Source organism: Anopheles funestus, chromosome 3RL (assembly GCF_943734845.2).
Source record: "Anopheles funestus chromosome 3RL, idAnoFuneDA-416_04, whole genome shotgun sequence".
Lineage (NCBI taxonomy): Eukaryota > Metazoa > Arthropoda > Insecta > Diptera > Culicidae > Anopheles > Anopheles funestus.
The window spans coordinates 79,046,521-79,068,810 of record NC_064599.1 but is presented as its reverse complement, the minus strand read 5'-3'; the positions used below and the strand labels follow the sequence as shown (position 1 = coordinate 79,068,810).

Here is a 22,290-nt window from a genome sequence, read left to right as displayed (position 1 = left end):
CCGCATCGATTGCGCTATCGCCCGGTTGAAGGCGGCGGGTGGAAAAGATCCAGGGCAATCTAAGAGCTACCCGTTTACGGGAAAATGCCCTCCAGCAGGCCGAGCAGTAGAAAGGATGGCGGAAAAGTTTTATGTAACTTTAATAAATCCTCCCCTTCATAGGTTTCTGTACCCGCTTTGCCTTCCCGGGCACGTCGCAAAAATGTCGATCGTAAGGAAAAATGAGGAACTAAACCGGAAAATTCTTTCCCGGTAGCACCATATCCTTACCATCCCTAAATCTCGGCCACACAACCAACACATACACACGAGTGCGAGGAGATGAGTTTTCCTCTGGCCGAAAGTATGCGATGGCCTCGGGAATCGCTTTTCGCGCACCTCGGGCACAATGAAAGGGATAGCATGCGGCATCCAGGAAAGAGATCACTAGCGAGGACACTCGACTCCCTTTTCGGGAACATAAGGAAAGATACCCTTCCCGGAGGCTGGAGAGTGTCATCGCTCGAAGCGGTTGTACATAAGGCGGGTGAGAATTCTTCAATGTATTTCCATGGTGCATCGTGGTGGATGGATGGAGCCGCAAAAGAGGAAGATGTGAGAGGGTTGCGCATTTTCAGGCTGTAAGTAAACTTCAATATATTTTGCCTCCTGTGGATAAGTAGTAACACATTTGTTCCTTTTCCAAAGAAAAACACGTCCAAATTCGGAATCCTTTTAAGTATGTCCTTCTTCCAAGATCTGATGTCACTTTCAAGGATTCCAAGAATTTTCCAGCTATTGATCCTTCCACTACTAACCAAGGTGTGTAAAACCACACATATGGGGAGGTCAAGAATTGAACCCAACCAAGTACACCGCGGTACTGCTCCACCGTGGCGAACATTACACTGTGGCCAAAATGGTGCATGGGAGCATTGCTGCTCGTGAGAGTGAGAGCCAACAATTGCGCTTATGGGCTTTTTGCTGCCGTTTGCTGCCACCGTGTGCAGTAGGGATTCGATGTTTTTTCCTTCCTCTGTTTTTCTTTGTCCACTTTTTTGTTTGGCTCCCCACTTGGCTTTCCCGCGGTGGGATGCCAGACAGATACACGGAGCAGATGATGATGATGCTTTGCCGCACGCAGCATCCGCAGCGTGCAAAAGATGGGAAGGCGCATGAGTGAGATGGTGAGTACGCTCCGAAGCGACAAATAGCCAATAGCCGCGTTTTGCTCGAAGCGATCACAGAAAAGAGACGGCCCGCTGTACCATCGTCGAGTAGGCGTTTCCAGCACCGGCGAGCTCTCTCGTACGGTTTGCTCGCTCCCGCTCACCGTAACAGTGCCCGAGGATTTACGGCCCTTTCGGCGGACGCTCCGGCAACCCTGCAGCGAGTCATCTCGTGCAGCAAGGACACGGTGAGGATGTTGGTGAGTAGCGGGGCCCGGCGAGCACAACACGGCCGGGAGAGAGGACGAACAGCAGCAGCAACAAAAAAAACAACGATACATACAGAAGGCGCCCGAGCATACCCTGCAGCTTCACCTGAGCACACACTTTCAATCGATCGATTGCGCAGAGCATTCGTGGTGCGCTCTGCCATTTCCGCGGGTTCGTTCCCTGAAGGAGAGTTGGTCCTAACTGAAACCCTCGCTGCATCATCACAACACTCGTGCGGCCTGTGCTGTTGTGTGTTGCTGCTTTTTGTCGTGCGTGTGCCGTTTCGTTCGCGTTCGTATCCGCGCGACCGCGTGTTGTGCGTTTGTCAGTTGACAGGGCCGGACACGGCGGACAGTTCGAATTGCGCCCTCCGTTCGGACAAACGCCACCAAACAAAATACCCGAAACCCGAACGTTGGTCGTACCGCGGCCTCTACACGGAAGCTACTACCGTGCAGTGTGTAGTACAGTAACACTTACGATTGCTTTTTTGGGTGGATGGTGTACTACGACGAGTGTACTACCGCAGGTCCCGATACCATCGACGGGTGTGTAATCTAGTGGTGAATATATGTTCTCAGTGGGTGAGTGTGTGTCAAGTGAGAATGTTTAGAATTTCTGGGAATCAAGTGTCAAAATCCCAAGCCACTCTGGATCTTCCTGTTTTGATGTTATAAAGGCATCCCAGTAGACTACTACGCTTTCGTGCTCCAAAGTACTAGATTGAGCTAAAGAGGGGAAAAACGGATAAGAAAAGCAGCGAAATTCATATCACAAGAACCAAAAGTGTATTTTCTCACCAAGTCGGGAAGAATTGGTCTAGCAGATTTTTCCAACAAATCTTACCTGAAAAATAGTGAATACATGCATATGGAAATAATAGTGATGAGCGCATGAAGAATCAAAAACAAATACCGTGCCAAAGTTGTTGTACCCCCAGGCTTCATCAAAACCATCAAGTGTCGTCTAGTGAACGGGACACGCGATCTGGAGAATAAACTTCGCTTCTACGCGCTCTTCTTGCCACTCTGTAACCTACCTTACACAACCCTAACATCCCAACTATTCAAGCTGCATTACTTAAGCGTGATACTTTAATGTGCCTTTTTCCAGCTGCGAAAACCAAGAGCGCGAAAACTTCAACACACACAACACATATCCCAAGAACAAGAACTGGGAAGATCACATTTGTGGAGTGCATTGGGTGCATACATTTTGCTGGATATAGGTGTTGGTGAGTGAGTTAAACGTGTGCCGTGTGTTCTTGCAGAATAATTTCCCACCAGCCAACGTAAAGAACTTCCGGATTGTGGTACCATTTTATAAGACGTCTTAGTGAACGTGATTTATCGGTGATATTGTACACGAGGTGAGACTATTCAGGAAAACCTTTTGTAAAAACGCAGCTCTCTGTAGCGCTTTCAATTAACAAAACATCTTCCCACGTGTCCAGTGTGAGTGTGTTGTTTATTCTTTTGTGTACAAGAAGTGTGGTGTCCGTTGTATTAACGCAAGTGTTGAAGGACTGCTCAAGAGTGTTCTTTTGTGAGTGTGAGTAAAAGAATTCGACGACTAATTTCACCTGTAAAGAGACCTTTGGGCGAGAAAGGAAGCCAGAATATTCCCTGCGACATGATTATGGTACGAATAGTTTAGTGTTTCCACAACCAATCTTCTATTAGCGCCTAAAGTTATGCTATACCTCATCACACATGCACTTAATTAGAGACAAACTGACACTTTCATCTAACTTTAAGCCTGTTTATAGTGCACATTTTAAATGTCTTCAAGTGGAATTCCGTTCCCACGATACGCATAGTCTTTTTAAATCTATCACGAACATAGCTTCCCACGGATAATTATCATTCCAGAACCATAAGCCATAAGCGGTACAGCAGAAGCGAAAAAAATCAATCAGAAAACTTAATATCGCTTCGCATGCAATCGTCAGCATCCAATAACCGATAGATTGGATGAGCATTTGATCCTGGGATCGGTTGATGCCTTCTATATTCCTTTTTTTGTTTTTTTTCTCGCTGTATGTTGCTTCAGAAACAGAAACCGACTGCTCAGCAGTAAAAGAAACACAAAAAACACGTTGGAAACAGTTAAGCGTCTAGAAATTATTCAAATTGCTATCGCCCACGGATATTCGGCAAGGGTTCGGGAACGTGATGCATTCGTTCGTGCCTGATGCTGTTGGGTGTTGAAAGGCTGAGAAGATAACAAATTTTGTTAAAACACGTTTGTTAAAGATAAAATACGGAAATTTCTAAACATCTTAGACTTAGTGGAGTTTTCATCCAAGAAGAGATTTCTTAGGTATTTTTCAATACATTATATTTCAATATATGACAAGACAGACAGTAAGATTGTAACATAACTGTTGTGGTAAGCAAGAAATAAAATTGCTACACGAATCGATTTGCAGTACTTGAAAATATTGCAAATAGACAATACTGCACTCCCAAGATATAAGGGGAATTCTGAGGAATTCGTGTCTCGAATCTCAGCTATCTTTAAGTCGTCTATGAGCTTCAAAAATAAAATCTTTTATCATAAGTTGTTTTTAACAAAAACAAAAAAATAAGTTTACTGCCGAAAAGTTTTATACTTTTAATTTAAATTGTTCTAGGATTTCTTTAATATCTTACTTGAGTTCTTTAAATAATCAAATTTAAAGAATTAATTTTTTAAAGAATTCCTATGAATTCCTACAATACCCATCGGTTCATACTGTTTGTCTTGCGTTACACAGCACAACCAAGAGAGAATTAAAAGTGATCATTAAAAGCTTGTCTGCGTTGATTACCCAGCCAATGCACGCCATTACATTTTGCGTCCCATTGCTCATGCTTCTGGTATGAGTCACCCTCCCCGTCACATGACATTTCCTGTCGCCCGATCAATTTCGTACGTGCACCGAAACATTGTAAGTCACCTCCATGAAAGCGTCCATGTTGTCTGCTGGTTTGTCTTCCATATTCATTCGTCGTTTCGATTGCATCCGTGCAAGATACGTACGTGTTCTCTGTTTCCTCTACAATGTTTTCCCTCGAAGCCGTTCAATTTATCACCGCTCATCATCATCAGGCGGGCGGCTCCAATCCATCGGTCGATCGATCCGATCGAAACGAATTCCGGTTGGTTGCGGCCGTGTGTACAAGACAGAGAGTCAACATTGTACCGTGGGCTCTAGCTTCCTTTTTCGGGAGCCGGTTATCGATTTGTTGCTTTCACGATTTTTCGGTACGTCCGTACGATCGATCGCATAACCACTCTTCAACGAGCCAATCCGAAACCTTTGCCACCACCCTTCGTGTATATATACCCGCGAACGTTTCGCTTATATAATCACTTTACAGACGTTTGCGTTTCGGGCCGATGAAATGTCGGGTGATGATTGGGATGGTGCTCCGATAAAGCAAACAACGACAAACCGTCTCCAGTGTGCTGCGTGAAAGATCAGCACGAGAAATAAAATCCACCAACCTAGAACTGGTATCCGACCGGAGCGTGTCCAAAGTTTGTGGTTTCACTCCAAAAACGTGCCACACTCGAACTGCTCCGGTACTGCGAACGGTACCGAAGGCAAGGGCAGAGCCGAGAGTTTCCCTTCCGGTGAGTTAACCTTGCCGGTGGCGGGAAAAACTTCAGCCATACAGGCCCAAAACCCCGAAACAGGTCGTGGCGCAGGGGGAGTGGGCACCATCAATTAGTAGCTGCTGCTGCTGCCGGCGCTGGCGGTAAACTTTAACGAGAAAAACCAGTATCCGGTCTCCGGCCGAGGAAAGCTTTTGCAGTTGTTTACGCACGCACCGGGGGAGGTCGTTGCGGTGGTATTGGGCTGGGTGTGGTTTCGCAACGCGAGCAAATGTAGCAGAGGGTTTTTGTGGTTTGTAAGCGAACTCTGTGTTGGGTTTTGAAGATGGAACATAAACGTACGGGTACATTTTCAAGTAGACGGTTCTTTAATGAGCTCCGAAGAAGCGAATGCCGTGGTTAGGGTTGTGTGGTACGACACTGCATTCTATTTAAATTCCTTTTAAAGGGGTTTTATAACTGGAAAGGTTTTTGGACAAGACAGAATTCTACTTATCCGATTTAAAAAAACTCAAAATTATATATTTGTGTATCAGAGCTTAAAAAGAATCACTTTTTTAAAGTAAAATGACATAGCAACAAAGTAAACAAAGTCCTAGTAGCGCATGTGACAGCTGTGATAGTATCACTCAGTTTCAAGCACTCGCACCGGGCTGTATAAACGCAAGCAGTGCGAGTGTTTGTTCGTTGTCTGCTTCGATCGATATACCTACACGTTCCAGTGCCGGCGGGTTTGTAGGGAATACCATTTTTCCGGGAACTTGCACTGCTTTTGCTCAGCTCGAACAACTTCGTTGATGCTGGCGTCAGGATGACATTTGCACATTGACACACACGAACAATGTGCGTGCGAGATGTGGACTGATATTGCAATCTCCTAACACATCCACTAAAGGCGGATGGAGTTAGGACTTTTTTGTTGTTGCTTGCACTCTCCACTCGCTCCACACATCATTTGCATATCCATGTGGTACCCTCGAGACGAGTGTGCGAGGTGCATTATGTGACCCCGGGAGATATCGATCTGTAGTGTAGCCGACGGCAACGAGTTAGCTAGCAATTGTCGCACCGATTAGAGGACACTGCATGCCGGCAGACAGTTGACGGTGAAACTAATCATGCCGACACATGCAGTTGGACATGACAAATGAGTTTTTGTACGGGCGCCTGGAAATGGAAAGGTCACAGCAGAAGCTGGAAAACGGGGATTGGATACGGGGACCGACATGATTGTTTAGATAAATCACACACACACGCACGCGCGTACACAAATGGATCTTACTTTCCCATCAGCAATGAGCATTTGGAAGCGATGGATACGGTGTAGTGCAATGGTGTAAAAATAATCACCAACACCGTTCGCCTAACGCATCTGGCGAACATTGTAACGTTACCACTCTTAGAGCCTCCATAGAGCTCGATTTTACCGCACTCCATTATTTAATAGTTTATTTCCATTGCCTCATTTTTTCAATGTAAAACAGCAAAAAAAACGCTACACTGAACATTGCGTACAAATTTAATCTAATCCAAACATGGAATCGCACCACAACAGTGCAGTGAAAAAAAACACACACAGCAATGGTACAGGGTTTTTGGGGGTGAATAATATGTTACACGCAAGGGTAATGAACACATCATCCATAAACCACCAGCAAAACGGTACATGATTAATGGCGATCGATTTGTTTCGCCCCCGTGTAAATAACTGCCGCAACATTTTCAACCCAGGGAAAATTGGTTTCAATGTGCAGAGTTAGAGTGTGGTCCACTACCAATCGTCGTCCCGTATTTTTTTTTTTTTGCAAAACCCTGAGAGTTTTGGCAATAGCGACCGTTACACGTATCGATTGATGAGGAAGAACTGGTCTTATTTTTTTGACGCTCGTTAGCAGTGGAACTCATCTCTAAATCATCTTTGCTGTGATTCATCGCACTCATAGCGCCGTGGGATGATGCAGGTTAATAACTCTTTTACTCCCTTCTTTTTCCGGTGATGAGCATACACCCTCTTTCAAGGCACAAGTAATCTTCCGTAAATGTCCATTAGCTTGTATGTTGTTTTCATTCGGAGATGGAACCAAACAAAAAAATGAGGAGAAAAAGATATAAACTCACCTTCCACCTTGATTGAGAAATAGGTGACCCAACTCCTAGAATGTGTGGTGCACTCGATTCTAATGATGGTACTTCACCGACACCGAACACCATACACCGCCGGTATGATAAAGCTCATTTCCTGTTGTCAATCATGCGGCTGCGCGCAACTAATAATCAATCTAAAAATCGTTTCACCTTTCGGGACGGTCCCACAACCTGCTGCAGTGGGATCCACAAAAGGGAAAGAAAGAAGTGATTAGGGCAGGTCTATCATTGAGCTCAGAGCCTTTTTTTTTCTTGACCTGATGTTATTTTCACCCATAGTGTAAACGATTAAAAGCATGAAACGAAGCCCAGTGACATCCAAACGTCGAGCCGGCCGGTAAGCTGGCCATAGTTCAAACGACATTAGGCACGATCGGAAATGATCGCTCAGTTTCAGGAGGGGAAAAGTTCATTCACTATTAAGTACCGTTTTGACCGTGTTCCAGTCCGATACGGCAAAGGCAATTTAATCCTTTGAAGGTTTGATTTAGGAATTTTTTTCTTTTGCATGAGAAATTAAAAGCGTATTTAAATTTAATTTAATATTTAGTGAAGATATGTTGCATTACCATAAAATATTCCAAGCTCCAAGTGATAAAATTCTCAATTCACAAATTCTCAATAGCCCTCAAAACGTGAGCCCGTGACCCTGTTGTATTTTTTTCAGTATCAGTCATTCGGAGAATTTACTTGCGATTTTGATTGAATGATTTTTTAGGCTATTTACATGGGTTAAAGGTCCTCAAGAAATTTCCCGAATTCATTTAATTATTTCTATTTCTATTGTACTATTTTCTGTTGAATATTTTCAACATTTTAAATAATATTCCTGCTAATGAAAAGCCAAAAATCAAAAATCAAATTGTAAACCTTCCACTTGCAACACACCCTTAAAAGAGCACCAAATTAAACCGATCATTAAAAAGTCCGAATCTTACTGCAACGGCCCAAGGTTTATGTTATCAATTATCAGTACCTCCACCTTGGTTTTTATTACCCCTCTCAAAAACGGAAAATGGTTGGCTTTCGATCAGCCGAAATCAAAGCTTGCCCCAACAATGAGCGATAATTTGGCGCAGAGTGGGCGATCGCACACACTTTTTGTGCCGACTTTATGGCCCTTCTTTTTTTCTTCGGTTGACCATCCTTCCAGTGCATTGCCTCCGATCATCCTTCAAATCTTGAAAGCTCAATCTTTTTTTGGAGTTTGAAATAAAAAAAACAACACACGAACACACACACATCACTGCAAAAAGGCTTACAGTTTGGAGTGTGCCGAGGATGATGTGTTGGGATAGTTTTTTTTTTGTTGTGGCGTTTTTCTCCTTTTTGTGTGGCTTGGTTTCTTCAAGTTAGATATCGTAAAGGCACACCACCAGCAAAGCCGAAAAAAAAACATATAAAAATAAAAAGATTGTTGCGTTTGTTGCGGCCTTTTCTCGCCACTTATGCCATCATCTCGCGCTGTCCATACCTTTTAGTCACGAAAGCCTGTCGAAGTGCGAGTCGTTCCTGGCGCAGGCAGTCGAGACCCGTTCCTGAAACACGAACGCAACGCAAAATTCCTAAACGCGCAGTCCACAGTTCAGTCGTGGTAGGAAATAATGCCAAAATAAAGCGAATGGACGGGCAGAAACAAAAAAAAATCCACACAGCATAAACGAAGCACACGAACCATAAAGAGAGCCACGAAGGGTAGTTTTAAGAAAGGAAAAAAAACACATCGACCACGCATAGAAGAGCCCAGGATAAAGACGACGTGCAACAAGCAATTGACCCAAATTGTGTAATTATAAAATTCTTCAAATTCGTTGATGCGCTTCGACAGAATTTTCGTCGCCATGCGTTGCCATAGTGTGGTATGCGGAGATTTTATACTTTTTCGCAACAATCGGAGTCCGTCGAACCGATCGCCGATCAGTCCTCATTTCATTTCTTGCTACACGATAATGTCCGCTTGTCATCAGTTCGCCAAACGCAGGCACAAAGTGAATCATAATGCTGCTATATGCATCAAACGATTAGTTTACTTAACACATTACGAAGAGAGAGAGCCATCTCTGGTATCCACAACCCAATACGATACCAGAGAATGGAACTAAAAATAACATACACACGATTAAGATCACATCCGTGAGGAAGATTTCTAATGTCAGACGGATAATAGAAGATAACAGTTGTGACACTGTGAGGCGAACCCTGTTCCCTTGTCCGCTGTATGATCGATAGCTAATTAGTGTGTATGACTTGATTGCGGTCATTAGGATAATTAATGAGTGCCATTGCTGGTTTCTGCAAATGGCGAAGGTAGTGCCAACATTTATCATATACACAACCGAGCTGTCCCGCGACAGGGTTGTAAGCAGATACTGCAGAACTGAAGAGAGAGTTGAATGTATGGCAAGCTGCAAAGAACTGCTAATAGTATATCAAAGACTTTAATATTTTATTTTTCAGGATTTTTGAAAACATTTCTTCCGTAACTTAATTGATAATTGAATTCTTGAAAGTTACGTATTGAATATACCTCTTTTCATGTCGAAGACTTCACCAGTTTTTTTATTGAGCTAAACTGTGAAACACATCACAGAATTCTTCAGAATTATTTTTGATTCATCTTCCTTCCATTAACTTTTACTGATTTATATTGTTATTGCCCAAGTAGACGAGTTGCCCAGTTTTTGCTATCGTGTTCTAAGATCTAGATCAGGGGTCTTCAAACTACGGCCCGCATGCGGCTCGCGAGGCCCTCCCTAGAGATCCCGAGATCTGAGGCCCGAGAGGCCCTCAGCTGTGGCTATTCCACTCAAAGCGGCCCGCCATCTAAAAAGTTTGGAGGCCCCTAAAAAGTGTGGAGGCCCCTACATGAACGTCAAACTGAACGAGCATCTCCCCAACACATACCTTCTTACCAATATCCTTGATAAACGATTAGTTTGGACTATTCCTTAACTTTGAAGGGAAGTCTTCAAGATTAGAAGTACCTTAGTATAACATTATTTGTACATTAGACATCTGGTACTTCACCCAAAAATCCTTCATTCTCACCAACACCAAATGATCACCTGCAAACGATTCGAAACGCCAGTTAGTAAGTCGATACCACTACCGTTCATTATCATCAATGGATAACCGATACCGGGATAGCGACAAAGCACGCCACCTTCTACCCCATTCTGGACATACCATGCCCAAGGATGGTTCAATTCGAATCAATCATTCCTGACGGAGCCGAAAACCGATACACTGACAGGCGGCAACGATCTTGATCCTTGACCCCTTCCGTCCGGTCGTTCGATTCTGTACCGCGTACTACGTCGCTTTCGCTCACAAACGTTATTTGTTAAACCATAATTATATCGTTAAAGGAAGCGAGTTAGAGAGTGGAGTATGTTTCGAAAAGACAATCATATCTAGATGCTCTAAAGTTGAAAGCTGGTACCAAAAAGCCCTGTAAAAGCCCGTACAGTTTCACCGTGGCGGGGTGGACGATACGATAAAACTAACCCGGGACTAGAATCGGTATCATTAAAATGTTATTAAAGTTTTGGAGCATTCGAATCGATAGCCGTAGCGTTAAGCAGAATGCGCAACCGTCTGTGGGTTGTGGCTAGGCGTCGGTGGACTGAACGTGCCACGTGATTGTGGTGGCACCACCCCATAAAAACCACAAACTAATAGCAACCGTGTGGCCAACGAACGAAACAAAAAAAACACATAATTCGTCTAGAATGAAATTGTAACCGGTAAGGGAATGGGAAGGAATGGAAAGAAGTTTAACGAAAGCAAGACACACAGCAAAAAAAACCGATCCTTCGCTGGCGTCCATCGAACTCCATCGGGCTCAAACGTAAAACACCCAGCATGAGCTTCACCGCACGGTTTGTGGTCATATTCTACAAGGGAAATATTCTGCCTCTCCTATTCCCGACCGGACAAACAACGAAAACAACAAACTCGCTGGTACAACTGTCTCTCAACGCAGCACGGTCTGGGGTGAAAGATAAATAAATTAAGTTACATCACGCTCTTTGGCGTGATTCCAAACCAACGAAACCGCAACGAGCAAAAAAAGGGTTCCATTCAAATCGGACCGCGGACGGCTCTTGCCCGGTCGTACGGCCGCTGTTACAATTAACCAGAAACCGGAGCAGTTTTCATTCAACGCGCTTAATTCGATTCTTTCATTGCATCCATTAGCACTCCAAGTTTTCCAATCCAGAGTTTTTCTTTGCTCTTCACCCACATCCCTACCGCGGCTCGAGTGTTCTAGGATGCTCTGGTCGGTTGTAATAGCTAATGCAAAAGGTAGTACATCACTCTAGTCGTTTTTTGCATAGAAAAGAGCACGAGACTGTGGTGCAGAAATGCAACCATGAAGAAAAACTGCTCATTATGGTACACGTGCATTCACCGACTAGCGGAATGACCACAAGCAAAAAGGGCGTCAACCACACCGAGACGGAATGGTTGCATTGTCGCGCGCGCACAACGGAGTGAGCCCCGAGCGTGACAAATTGAATATTGCTAGACGGTTTTCATTGTAAGCATCGGTCCTGTCCTGCGAGATAGATCGCTTGGCAAACACTGCTTAAAGAAATTGTGATAAGAATAAAAACTCCTTCCTTTTTTATGCGCAATTGGTTTTCTTTGCGATTGGTACCAGATGAACAACGGACCCATAATGCTAAACGATTTGACCTCAACTCATCCACCACCTCATCTTACTCGGAGAAGCGGACCATACCCGCGGCCCCATCATACTCCGGTGGAAGGTGTTCGTAGATGGAATGATTTATGTTGCAACCGAGCAATAAACTTTGGCAATCAATCCAATCGCCCGGCATAAGTAACATATTTGTTTTACCGTTTCGTAAAGGTGTATCTTCATGCTACTCTTCTTTACTGCATGTACAATTCTTCAACCCATACCCATCATGTTCTGCATTCTTAACACACGAGTCCAAAAGCATAAATCATTGCATTTCTTGCTGACCAGTATCAGAGAACATGCCACGGATGGTCATCATATCGAGCTCATCTTCGCTCAACAAATCCATTACTTTACCGGTGTTTTGTCATCGAGAGGAAGGAAGAAGCTCCTTGCCAGCAGAAGTAGAGTTTCACAGGATAAACACTCTCGCAAAAACCCTTCTTGATCCACTGATCATTGGAAAACCAGTGAGTGGATTATGCCTTGTTTTTCTTTTGTATAATCATCCCTTACACGGTGAGTCGAATGTGGAAGCATTTATTTGCACCATTAACTACTTGCTTTGTGACGAGGTAAAGAATGCCACCCCAGTATCGGGGTCGGTGTATGCGCCTCTTATATGATGATATACCTGCCCCCAAGTTGGCTTCTGGTTGTCTGTTTCCTTTGTGATGAGATGTCTTGAGCAACAGGAAGCTTCCAACAAGGAAATAAAAATAATTAATTTTGAAGAATTTTGGCGCAATGAAGTATCCAGAAATAAAACTCATGTTAACGAGTGTAAAAAGTAACGGAAAAGTGATATAATAATACACACCATACCTCGTTTTCATGAGTGGCGGTGTATATAATGCATCGCCGGTTCCATCCCACAGGACGCGAGATCAAATCCCATCTGGACCATCCCCCGGAGCAAGGACTGACTATCCGTCTATGCGATAAAATAAGTTTAGTATAACAAAAATGGCCGGCATAACCTTAAGAGTCGTTAAGCCAACAAGAGTGCGAAAGAGAGAAATCTCCTTTTGAAAAGCACACTTACTCACACCTACTCTCTTAATTACGGTTGAATGATATGTCAAATTTAGATGGGATTCGAACTCTACTAACTGTCAATCAGAACCCAAGCACCTTCACCATTGGACTGTTTGCTTACCCCAGAACTTGCTCGTTAATATATCCATAAAAGCTTGTAATCGCTTAATCCAATATTCTGACCCACATTCGAGTACTTGACTGTCTGTTGCATTTCTCCCTCTCTTGAGAGCAATCGTTATCGTTCGTCATTAAATATTTTTTACTAAAATGCAAATCCTTATGCAACCAGCTTGTTTTGCTTGTTGTTTTTTTATCTGTTTTTTACCCTTGTAAATAATTAATTTCAAAAATGCGATACTAAAAATTTATTCAATTGCTTCAGAGATTGACTTCGCACGGTGAGGAAAAAAAGCATACCAGCCAAAGGTGAAAACAACGAAACAGGATCAAGCAAATCAGTTTGCTACCACCATTAAACTGTAGAAAGCTTTTTTTTGTCAGAACTGTTGCCCTTCAACTACGCAACGCAAAGATGCAATAAGAAGAAATACGCTGTAAAACTATTTCGACGAAGAGAAAAAAAATACAATTTCCTGTGTTTTGCGTGTCTCGGGTCCTAGCCCTCTCTACAGTTCCCCACCATTGGTGGCAATGTTTTGAGCCGTAGCTGTCCTTCGGCTCTTCCTGGCCAAGCTGTGACCATCTGGTTTTGGGGTCCAACCAGACAAAAACCCAAACCGAACGACGGGCACGGGCCAAACTCGGGCCGTCGTGGCTGTCGAGTCCGCGGTGCAAAAAGTTATTAAATTGTGAAGTACGAAATTAATGACTTTTTTATTTTCTCTCGCTACATTCTGTGTGCAAAACTAAACGCAAAAAAAACCGAATGCAACGTCTTGGGCACTTGGTGCGTCTACCGGGGATTGTGCATCGCCAACAACAGCTGAGCTTCCGCCAGCAAAGATGTTCGTTTTGCGAGCAGAAGTAATGTGCAAAGTTGAATGAAATGGACAAGGAAACGGAACGAATTGTGCGCGGGATGAATGTAGTTTTCCAAAAGACAATTCGCTTAATGGCGAACCGAAGCAGAAAATGGAAACTCATTAAAATATAGATTAGAGGAATACCACATTTCGCGAACGAACACTCTTCGCGCAATGCTAAATTGGTGCGAGTTTAGCGATTTAATATTTTTTCGTTTCTGAGCGTTTTTTTCTGGAGGTTATAGCATCCAATGTTATCGCTTTTGTTTTTTGTGATTAGATTTGTAAAAAACAAAAATCTGAACGATCGCGGCTAAGCCTGTTTTGGGAGCTTTTTTTTGTTCTTCAACCATTGGTACATCCGTTCAAGATCAATGGAAGACTCTTCAGCCGTGGAAGTTACATTTTACAGATATATGATTTATGTGCTCGAGTCACTTTGTTCCTTCTTGCTCCTTTCTACCTCATCAGGCACAACATGTTCTCGCTACGTATACACCGTAGCGTCGACGGAAACAATCAAATTTAAATTTACGAGCTCATTTAAGCACGAAAAATCATTAGTTGACCCACAAACTTAAAAACCAGAAGGATTCAAATGCATCAACCACCGTCCACCGTGCATTGTCGTTGTTCCAATTTTGTGCACCAGCTTTATAGCTCTAGCTCTGGAATGTATGGACATAAAAATCTCGACACCAGCTCGGGACATCCCGGTGTCCCGGTATGAATGACATGCGCACCTAGCTTTGGCGAAATAGGAGCACCAACTTAAGTAAACGGGCTCTGCACCCAGCGCTGCAAAGCGCAATTGCTCACGGGTGTCTGCGTTTTGTCTGTACCGGATTTTCGCATTTTATCTTTAATTTTTACTCTGGTGCTTTTGTTGTTTTTACTGCTGGTGCATTTTTAATCTCCATAAATTATACCTCGCATACGTCATTGCAGACATTTGCAGTCGGACGCACTCTTTTGCGAAACTCCTGCTGCTTTTGGTTTTACGTGGCCTTTTTTTGTTTTTGCAATACGCAGCTCCCAATCATAATTCCCTTTTGTGGCAAGCGAAAACACAAAGGGATAAGGGACGAAAACGCGAAAACAAAACCACTCGCATCCTTGCTGACCACCGTCACCCGGTCTTGTTCGGGTGGAATGCAGCAAACATGAAACCGTGAATGAAACGACGGGGTGCAATTATGATTTCCGCACACACTGGTACACACCTGAGCGCCAAAAACCTTCGCGAGAGGTCTTGGGCGGTGGATGTCCGATTTCGCTCCCTCCACTGAGCGATCCAGTCGAAATGATCTGGACAAGAACCTAACAACCAAGCTCAGTTATACCCCGTGCGTAGTGTAACCTCGGTAGCATGCTACCACTAATATGTTAGTTGAAAATTACACCCTGCCCAGATGGTTTGGACGGTGCGTTCAAATTCCGGTGGCCACGGAATTGCCCGGTTTTTGCCCCGGTCGAAGATCAAGACAGGCGAATTACATACCCGGGCACGTACGGCACGTACCACAAACCAAATCGGAAGCAAACAGCAAAAGCCCCCCCGAACAGCGGGGGAAACTACCGCGAGATAAAAACAATTTATATCGAACCGTACGGCTGGTTTGGCATGGTTTGCAATTTAAACGGAAGCACTGTTGGGTTAAAATGGGGTTTAAAGGATGGACTTACCACAGCCTGCCTAATTCGATCGAACGATGATTTTTTGGCGGAGGGGTGCTCGTTAATTGAGCTGTACGATCGATTTACTGATCTCATCAACATTCCAAATACTGTGGAGCATGCGGTACGAAAAGGAACGAGGCAGCATAATTACGATAATCGTGTTGATCGTTGTATTGGGATGAATTAGTCATACTTAAGATGGCACTGAACTGAAAGTAAAGCAGAAGGGAAAATTCGTTAAGGTTGGAAATTAATTGAGCACACGCGTAATTTTATATCAATTAAAACTGTCAACGATATTAAATGCTTTTTTATGAGAATTGTGGAAGAAAACAAGTCATTATACTTTACAAAAATAATGTTTTTAGTAGACGTATCTCCAGGAATTCCCCCAGGATATTTAGATAATATTAATCAAAGTTAACTACTGTTGATGACCTGCATCAGGTTTTTTGGATAAGATATTCTTGAAATTTGAGGACGATCCATGATAGTGGAGTAAAAGTGTCAATAAATATTCACAGGACATGATCAAAACTGCATCCAATATGCAGCGCTCTGTCGTGTGTAGAACTGTCTATTCAGCTAGGCGTGAATAAAAAGTCAAAGAAATCCAGAAATTGAAAGAGCAAGGATATAGGGCCTCAAAGAAGAAGTTCCAAAAATCTTTTTTGTTATAAGGTTCTCAAATCCAATTGCTACTTCTTTTCCGGCTCTACATCCTCAAGATAAAGAGATCTGATAGATGACCAGCCCATGCGGCGTATGGAGCTACGGGATCTCGATGGAATTTGATGTCCGGTCCCATCGTAATAGTAACCTATCGTACACTGTAGTGAGGGGTAACTCCTCAATTTTCCAGAAGTCGGAGTAATTCCGAGAGATTCCGGAGTGTACTCCGAAGTAACTCCGGCATTATTAACGACCGGCGGGGGAGTGGGGTTGGTGTTTTGGAAAAGCTATTTAAGAGTTTGTAAAAACAGTTTGACTAACTGCACCCGCCCACTAACCGAAGCTGAATCTGGAGTTAAAATCGGAGATTACTCTGGAGTTAACTCTGGATTTGGTAATTCGGAGTCAATTCCAGATTACTACGGAGTATACTACGAATTATCCCAGAGTTGAATCTAGTTTTTATACGTTGGAGTCGGAAAATCATGAATCCACTCCGGAGTTCCTACCACTATAACACTATCGGGCCGCCCAATACTATCCTTGTTAGACCTAACTATGTCGGGACGACGAACAATAATTTAAGTCTTCCATTACTCAGTACAAAGAACTCTGTTATAATGTTTAACATACAAGCTAAATCTTTAATTTTAACTTCCTTAAAAATTTTATTTCCACCCGATCGCTAAAATTTCTCTTCATCTTAAACACCCATAATTGTAAGCTCAGAACTTGTTACATGCTAACTAAGTGTTTTGTTTGTTCTAGGTAAGCCGGCAATGAAAGCATAATTCACGCACCTGACCACTACCCTTCTCCAAGGAATACATTAAAGAAAAAAACATTGAACCAACGCACGATTGGATACTCGTGCCGCGGGAAAGAAGAGAGTGAGAGAGAAAGAGCAAAAGAAGAACCAAAAAAAAATCCTTCCTCAAGTACGTCGTGCGCCAAATTGCGCCAGATAGAAGTAAAACGAAAAGATCGGTGCGTGCCCCATCGGAAAAAAGGGGGGCGGAAAAATCGTGCACCAAAGAGGAAGGATAAGGAACAAATTCAAACGATAACGCGAAAAAGTAAAACGTGTGCAAAGAACTCTTCTGGGTAATCACTGTAATCGACGCGTGGATTAATGTGTCCAAAACGGCGAACCGAGGCACGTGCTTTTGGAGATTTTCAACAAGCACCGGTACGTTTAGAGACGCACGGTAACGAAAGTATGCAATGAGCAAAGGTTTCATTACTACACATACCACAATCAGTACGTTTGATGATTAAAGAAGCATCTCAGCTTTAATTCCCCAACAATTGCAACGTCGCCTTAACCAAACTGCAAAAACAAAAAGCAAAACCCAAAAACAGTAAGCTAGCTCACAGTTCGGCGGCCGACGTACAACAACATCGGCAGCATAACTGCCGCCCCCAGCATAAACCGTAGCGGCCGTAATAGCCGCCGTCGGTTTGGCCGCCCCACAGGAGTATGACATTTCGCTGCGTTCCTCCGTACGACGCTAGCGCACAATGGGTAAGTGTTGAGCTTGCGAACCGACGTCGAAGGCGACGAAGGTGCGGTCGACGAAACAGGCCATCTCGCTTCCACCGACGGGCGTGATTAATCTTGTTTAGCTTTATCCCTTCGTTTTATCCCCGAAGTTTGCGCTACTGGAAGGTAGATGTCTCTGCGTGCAGCATCGGGATGTAATCTCCCTGGAGGCTGTTTTAAGATGGGAATGGGTTTGAATATTATTTCTTTCTAATATATTTCTTATAAAATGTAGGTTTTACCAAAAAAAATGAAGTAGAGATATTAAACCAAGTGGACTTTCGAAAAAGATGATATAATGGAATTCTTAATATTTTGTTCTTCAATGTAACGTTACGTTAACGCTTACTTAGGATTATACAAAATTGAAACAAGAGTTGATCGAACATCAGAAAAAGAATCTGAAGCCTTTGAATTTTAATCGTATTCTCGTCAAATTAGTTTGGACATTGAGACATTCATCCATATAAAGACATGGATGCTCTGCTGTCAGCAACTTACAAAACTGTCACCAGAATATTGGGCCATAAAATTCATACCGATTGAACTCCCTTCAAGAGTTTGAGTATACAAAAAAACAGGAAAGAAATGTTCCCACTGTGACAGAGAATTCTCTTCCGGTTACCGTGTCGTTTCTTTCTTAGCATAACTACGGGAAGACCCAATCTTCAACACATAAAAAGATGCAACCCGTCGATCTCCAGAATTTTGTCTCCAAAAAAAAGGAGACAGGTCTGTATGTGTCTGTGGATGCGTATTTTTGAGTGCGATTCGTGTCCATTGCCGATTGTTGGTGAAATTTTTACGAGAATGACCACCTCGTTAAAGATGGACCCAGACGGAATTGAAACGTTCGTCGGAACGCACCAGGGTTCCGGAATGTTCAACCATCCCCAAGGGTTTGTGTATCTTGTGAATTGGCTCAAATTTACGCAAGGGTTTCGGTATGAAGTAGCGATGGGAAAGCATTCAAAAGATCTTCATCAGAACCGCATGAAAAGAAAGTTCCGGGAGAACCTGGGCACCTACACGTTTAACTGGAGACCTGCCGCTGTTAGCATTACTGCCGAGTGACATGAATTTTCGCATCACCACCCTTAATTCCACGAGCGAACGGCCCAATAAAAGCTAATTTACTGGCACATTCGAAATTATTTACAGACTTCCACTCGCAGTGTCGGTGGCAGTTTCTTACCGATGTTTCCTCCAATAGACCGTTTCTCCCTTTTTTGCATTGCCATCAGGCCGAGCAGGTTTTTGGATGTCGCGTAAAAATACTGTCCAAAACCAAAAATAAAAAAATACCGAATCAGACCTGAACTTGGTCGCGGTGGATTGTTTTGACATTTCTGATTGTTTCGATCGCTCGTTTTTTGGGGGGAAGGAAATAAAGTGAGATAAATGGTCAACGGTGACCATCTTCTACACTCCGGTACGAAAAGCTCAATTATCAACCACCATTCACCGGGAAGAAAATTCCCTTTTTTCAAAAGAGACCTAACTGTTGTTAGCAATAATAGGCAGACACGTGTGCGTATGTTGCAAATCGCAACCATCCTCAAAACCATTCGGAAGGAACACTCCAAGATTATATCGCGCACACTTGATCTCGGGGCAATCAAAAGTCCGCCCCGAAAGCGAAAAAAAAAGAAAAAAGACACACACTCACCCAAATCAAACTCCCATCGGGCCGCGGGGTTTGGCATCCCTGCTGGGTTTGATGGAACCGCTCGGTTTCGGTTTAAGTGTCGTTGTTTCTGTTTCAGATTGATTGCCAGAGTTGTGTGGCTGGGATCGGTTGGGTTTGTGGGTTCCAATTTTTTGGCAGTCAATAAATCACCCATCGATCCGGTATCCGCGACTGCAAGTGCCGGTTTTTGCCAGAAGGGTAAGGTGACAGGGTGGTTTTTATTTGACAGCTACGGAAACATGGCTTTCGAACATTCTCATGTCGCGCGACGCCTGTAATTACCTACATGTTTACCATCTTTTTTTTTCTTTTCTCACTCTCGTTCACCCCCAAAAGATCCTGGGTTTGACATTTTGGGCGAGCGTAAAGTGGAATTGTTTTGCGCGTTCGTTTTGTACATTGTTGCGCTATTGAAACGACGGCAGCGAACCGTTTCACTTGGCTAAAACCTAGGCATGGCTTGTTAAAGAGCGCGATTAGGCCGTGGTAAGGTGTGCTGGAATAACGCCCATTGTATGTAGAATATGACATAAACAGGTATCGCGACATCTAGGCATGGATCTGCACATGGGAAGGTGTGAAAAAATTGTACATAAAACAAGGATTGTACACTACCTTAGATTGTACTTCCAAGGTAGTGTAGACTTGGCTAAAGTAAGGTTAAAAACCTACTTATAGCGAACTGAGTCCCACTGAGAAAGTTCAGGAAATCTGGATTTTAATCTTCGTAGTCTCAAAAGAGTTAATAAATTGGATACAATTTTCACAAGGCATTTCCTCCTCAAATTTTGCCTTATTCCATGAACTTGGTTCAAAATCTGTTTTATTCACCAAATTAATAGTAAATCACAGTCCCGCAATACTCGATAGAAAATCGATAGAATCAGAGGACGAAGTAGATGCCTTGCAATTGCTCACAAAACACATCCAGTTTATAAAACATTAACGATCATAAAATAAACTTGCTGCTAACGGTAGAGACGGTCTGTGTAATTCTCGAAAGGTGGAAACATAAGAGGGCCCCAGTATCAACCAGAAAGGGAGGAAACTTCTATTTGATTGGATCAAACCGTTTCACACCTTCCTAGCTAATGTTGTGTAACGTTTCTCACCAAAACTAAATAATAATTTAAAATGACTTGTTTTTGGAGCTTTCGTACAACGCTGCATCGGAAAATGATTTTCAAACCAGTTAAGTATTAATGAGGTTTTGTTGACCGAATTCTGTTCGATGTGTTTACAAACCCCCCAACCGTAACGATAAATATTTTCCAGTCCAGTAGGAAGGAAGTAAAAGCTCATCTAGATAGCAGAAATTAAACACCCAACCCCTAATGAATTACGAAGTTTGTCAAACAATCAGCACCTAGAAGTTCATGAGCCGTGACACACGCACGTGAGTATGTGCTTTGGGTATGTGTGTGCATCTATGCCCAGTTGTAATGGGCTTTTAATTCGAGTGTTGACTCCTTTTAAGGGCTCATAAATTATTGCTAGCAAAGGCGCAAGTTTTCTGGTGTCCATGTGGACATTGGGAGGAGGTAGGAAAAAAAAGAACTCATGGTGCCAAAGATATAGTGTGGAACTCGCTATGGTATCGATGGTCGAGAGTTGCTTTTTCGCACACCTCCACCCAGCCGTCATCAGCCAGGAGGAGGAGGGCGGGTTTTTATATCCATCTACACAACTACAACGTCCAAGATCCAGTTTTAATGTAATTTAGTACTTTTTTGTCATTCCGCCCATCTGACGATGGCTTCAAGGTGTACGGGATGGGGACACTTTCGTACCGGGGCCGGGCATGGAACGTGAAAGAGTTGAGGCTGCTTGCTAGTTCATTAAGCATAAAAGCAAAACTTGGCAGATGGCACCATAACGCAGACGTGTACCGATCGCTTGGCGAAGCGTACATTAAAGCATTCGGGGAACGTACCTAAGGAATGGGTGTCCACTTCTAATAAACTTCAAAAGCAATCTACCCAACACAGAGCTGGCTGGCTGGGAATTGGTAAGTTTTCGATCTCGTAGCAAATCATGCAAGATAGTAGTGAGGCTGGTCCTATCGTTACTGCAATTACACACGTTTTCACAAATTAAGTTCAACCCCGGGCGTACGGGAGGTTGAGGTGATGGTGTTGATGCTGTGGGCGCGGTAAGATGTAAAATACATAAAAGGAGGTCCTGCTGTTGATTGAAAACAGAATAGGAACAGGAATAGCCCCCTATTCTGCCGTAAAGACACGCAAGCGTTTATTAAGAGTTAGCTAAAGATGTTTATTAACCTCAAAGTACTGTTAGCGAAAACATAAAATAGTTAACCAATAAAAAGTGTTGTTACTATCACAGCTTATGATATCTTCTTCTATTTCTGTTCTCCCCTCCCATTTAAAAGTAATCATTTCAACCTGCAAGAAAGCTTACATTGCATTGGTTTAGTAATGATCGCCACAACCGGCGGTGAGCTCTTCTCTAACACCTCAAATCATTTAACGATCGTTTCCGTCCGGTGTTACTGTCCCTTGTGCGAAACGATACAACCACAAAATAAACACCCAGGCCAAGGCTACTTAAACGTAAAACATTACGGTTAAATTTTCGCCACTTACCAAGTGCAAACACCAAAAACAAAAAAAAACGCTTTTGGGATGTGAAGCAGCATAAAACAGGAATGCGATTAAACCACTCCTCGGCAAAGCGAAACAACGACGAGAACGCAATCGAAATGAATAGGAAACAAAAGTTGAAATAACAGCAAACAAAGCAAAAAAAAAACAAAAATCCCAAGATGAATCGAATCTTTTTTG

General features: G+C 43.2%; 1 protein-coding gene across 6 annotated transcripts in view; it reads left to right on the top strand.

Annotated features, from left to right (window-relative positions):
* The window catches only part of LOC125767406 (transcription factor AP-2-epsilon), a 114,434-nt gene that overhangs the window by 47,806 nt on the left and 44,338 nt on the right, over nucleotides 1–22,290 (top strand). For 2 of the 6 annotated variants that reach the window (XM_049433954.1, XM_049433951.1), the window contains exons 1-2: nucleotides 1,415–3,059; nucleotides 17,027–17,778. In XM_049433954.1, the coding sequence (XP_049289911.1) occupies nucleotides 17,734–17,778 (45 nt within the window). In that variant the 5' untranslated portion in view covers nucleotides 1,415–3,059; nucleotides 17,027–17,733. Of the gene's footprint in view, nucleotides 1–1,414; nucleotides 3,060–17,021; nucleotides 17,779–22,290 lie in introns of those variants that run through there. The other 4 variants (XM_049433956.1, XM_049433955.1, XM_049433952.1 and 1 more) reach the window with 3 other exon arrangements.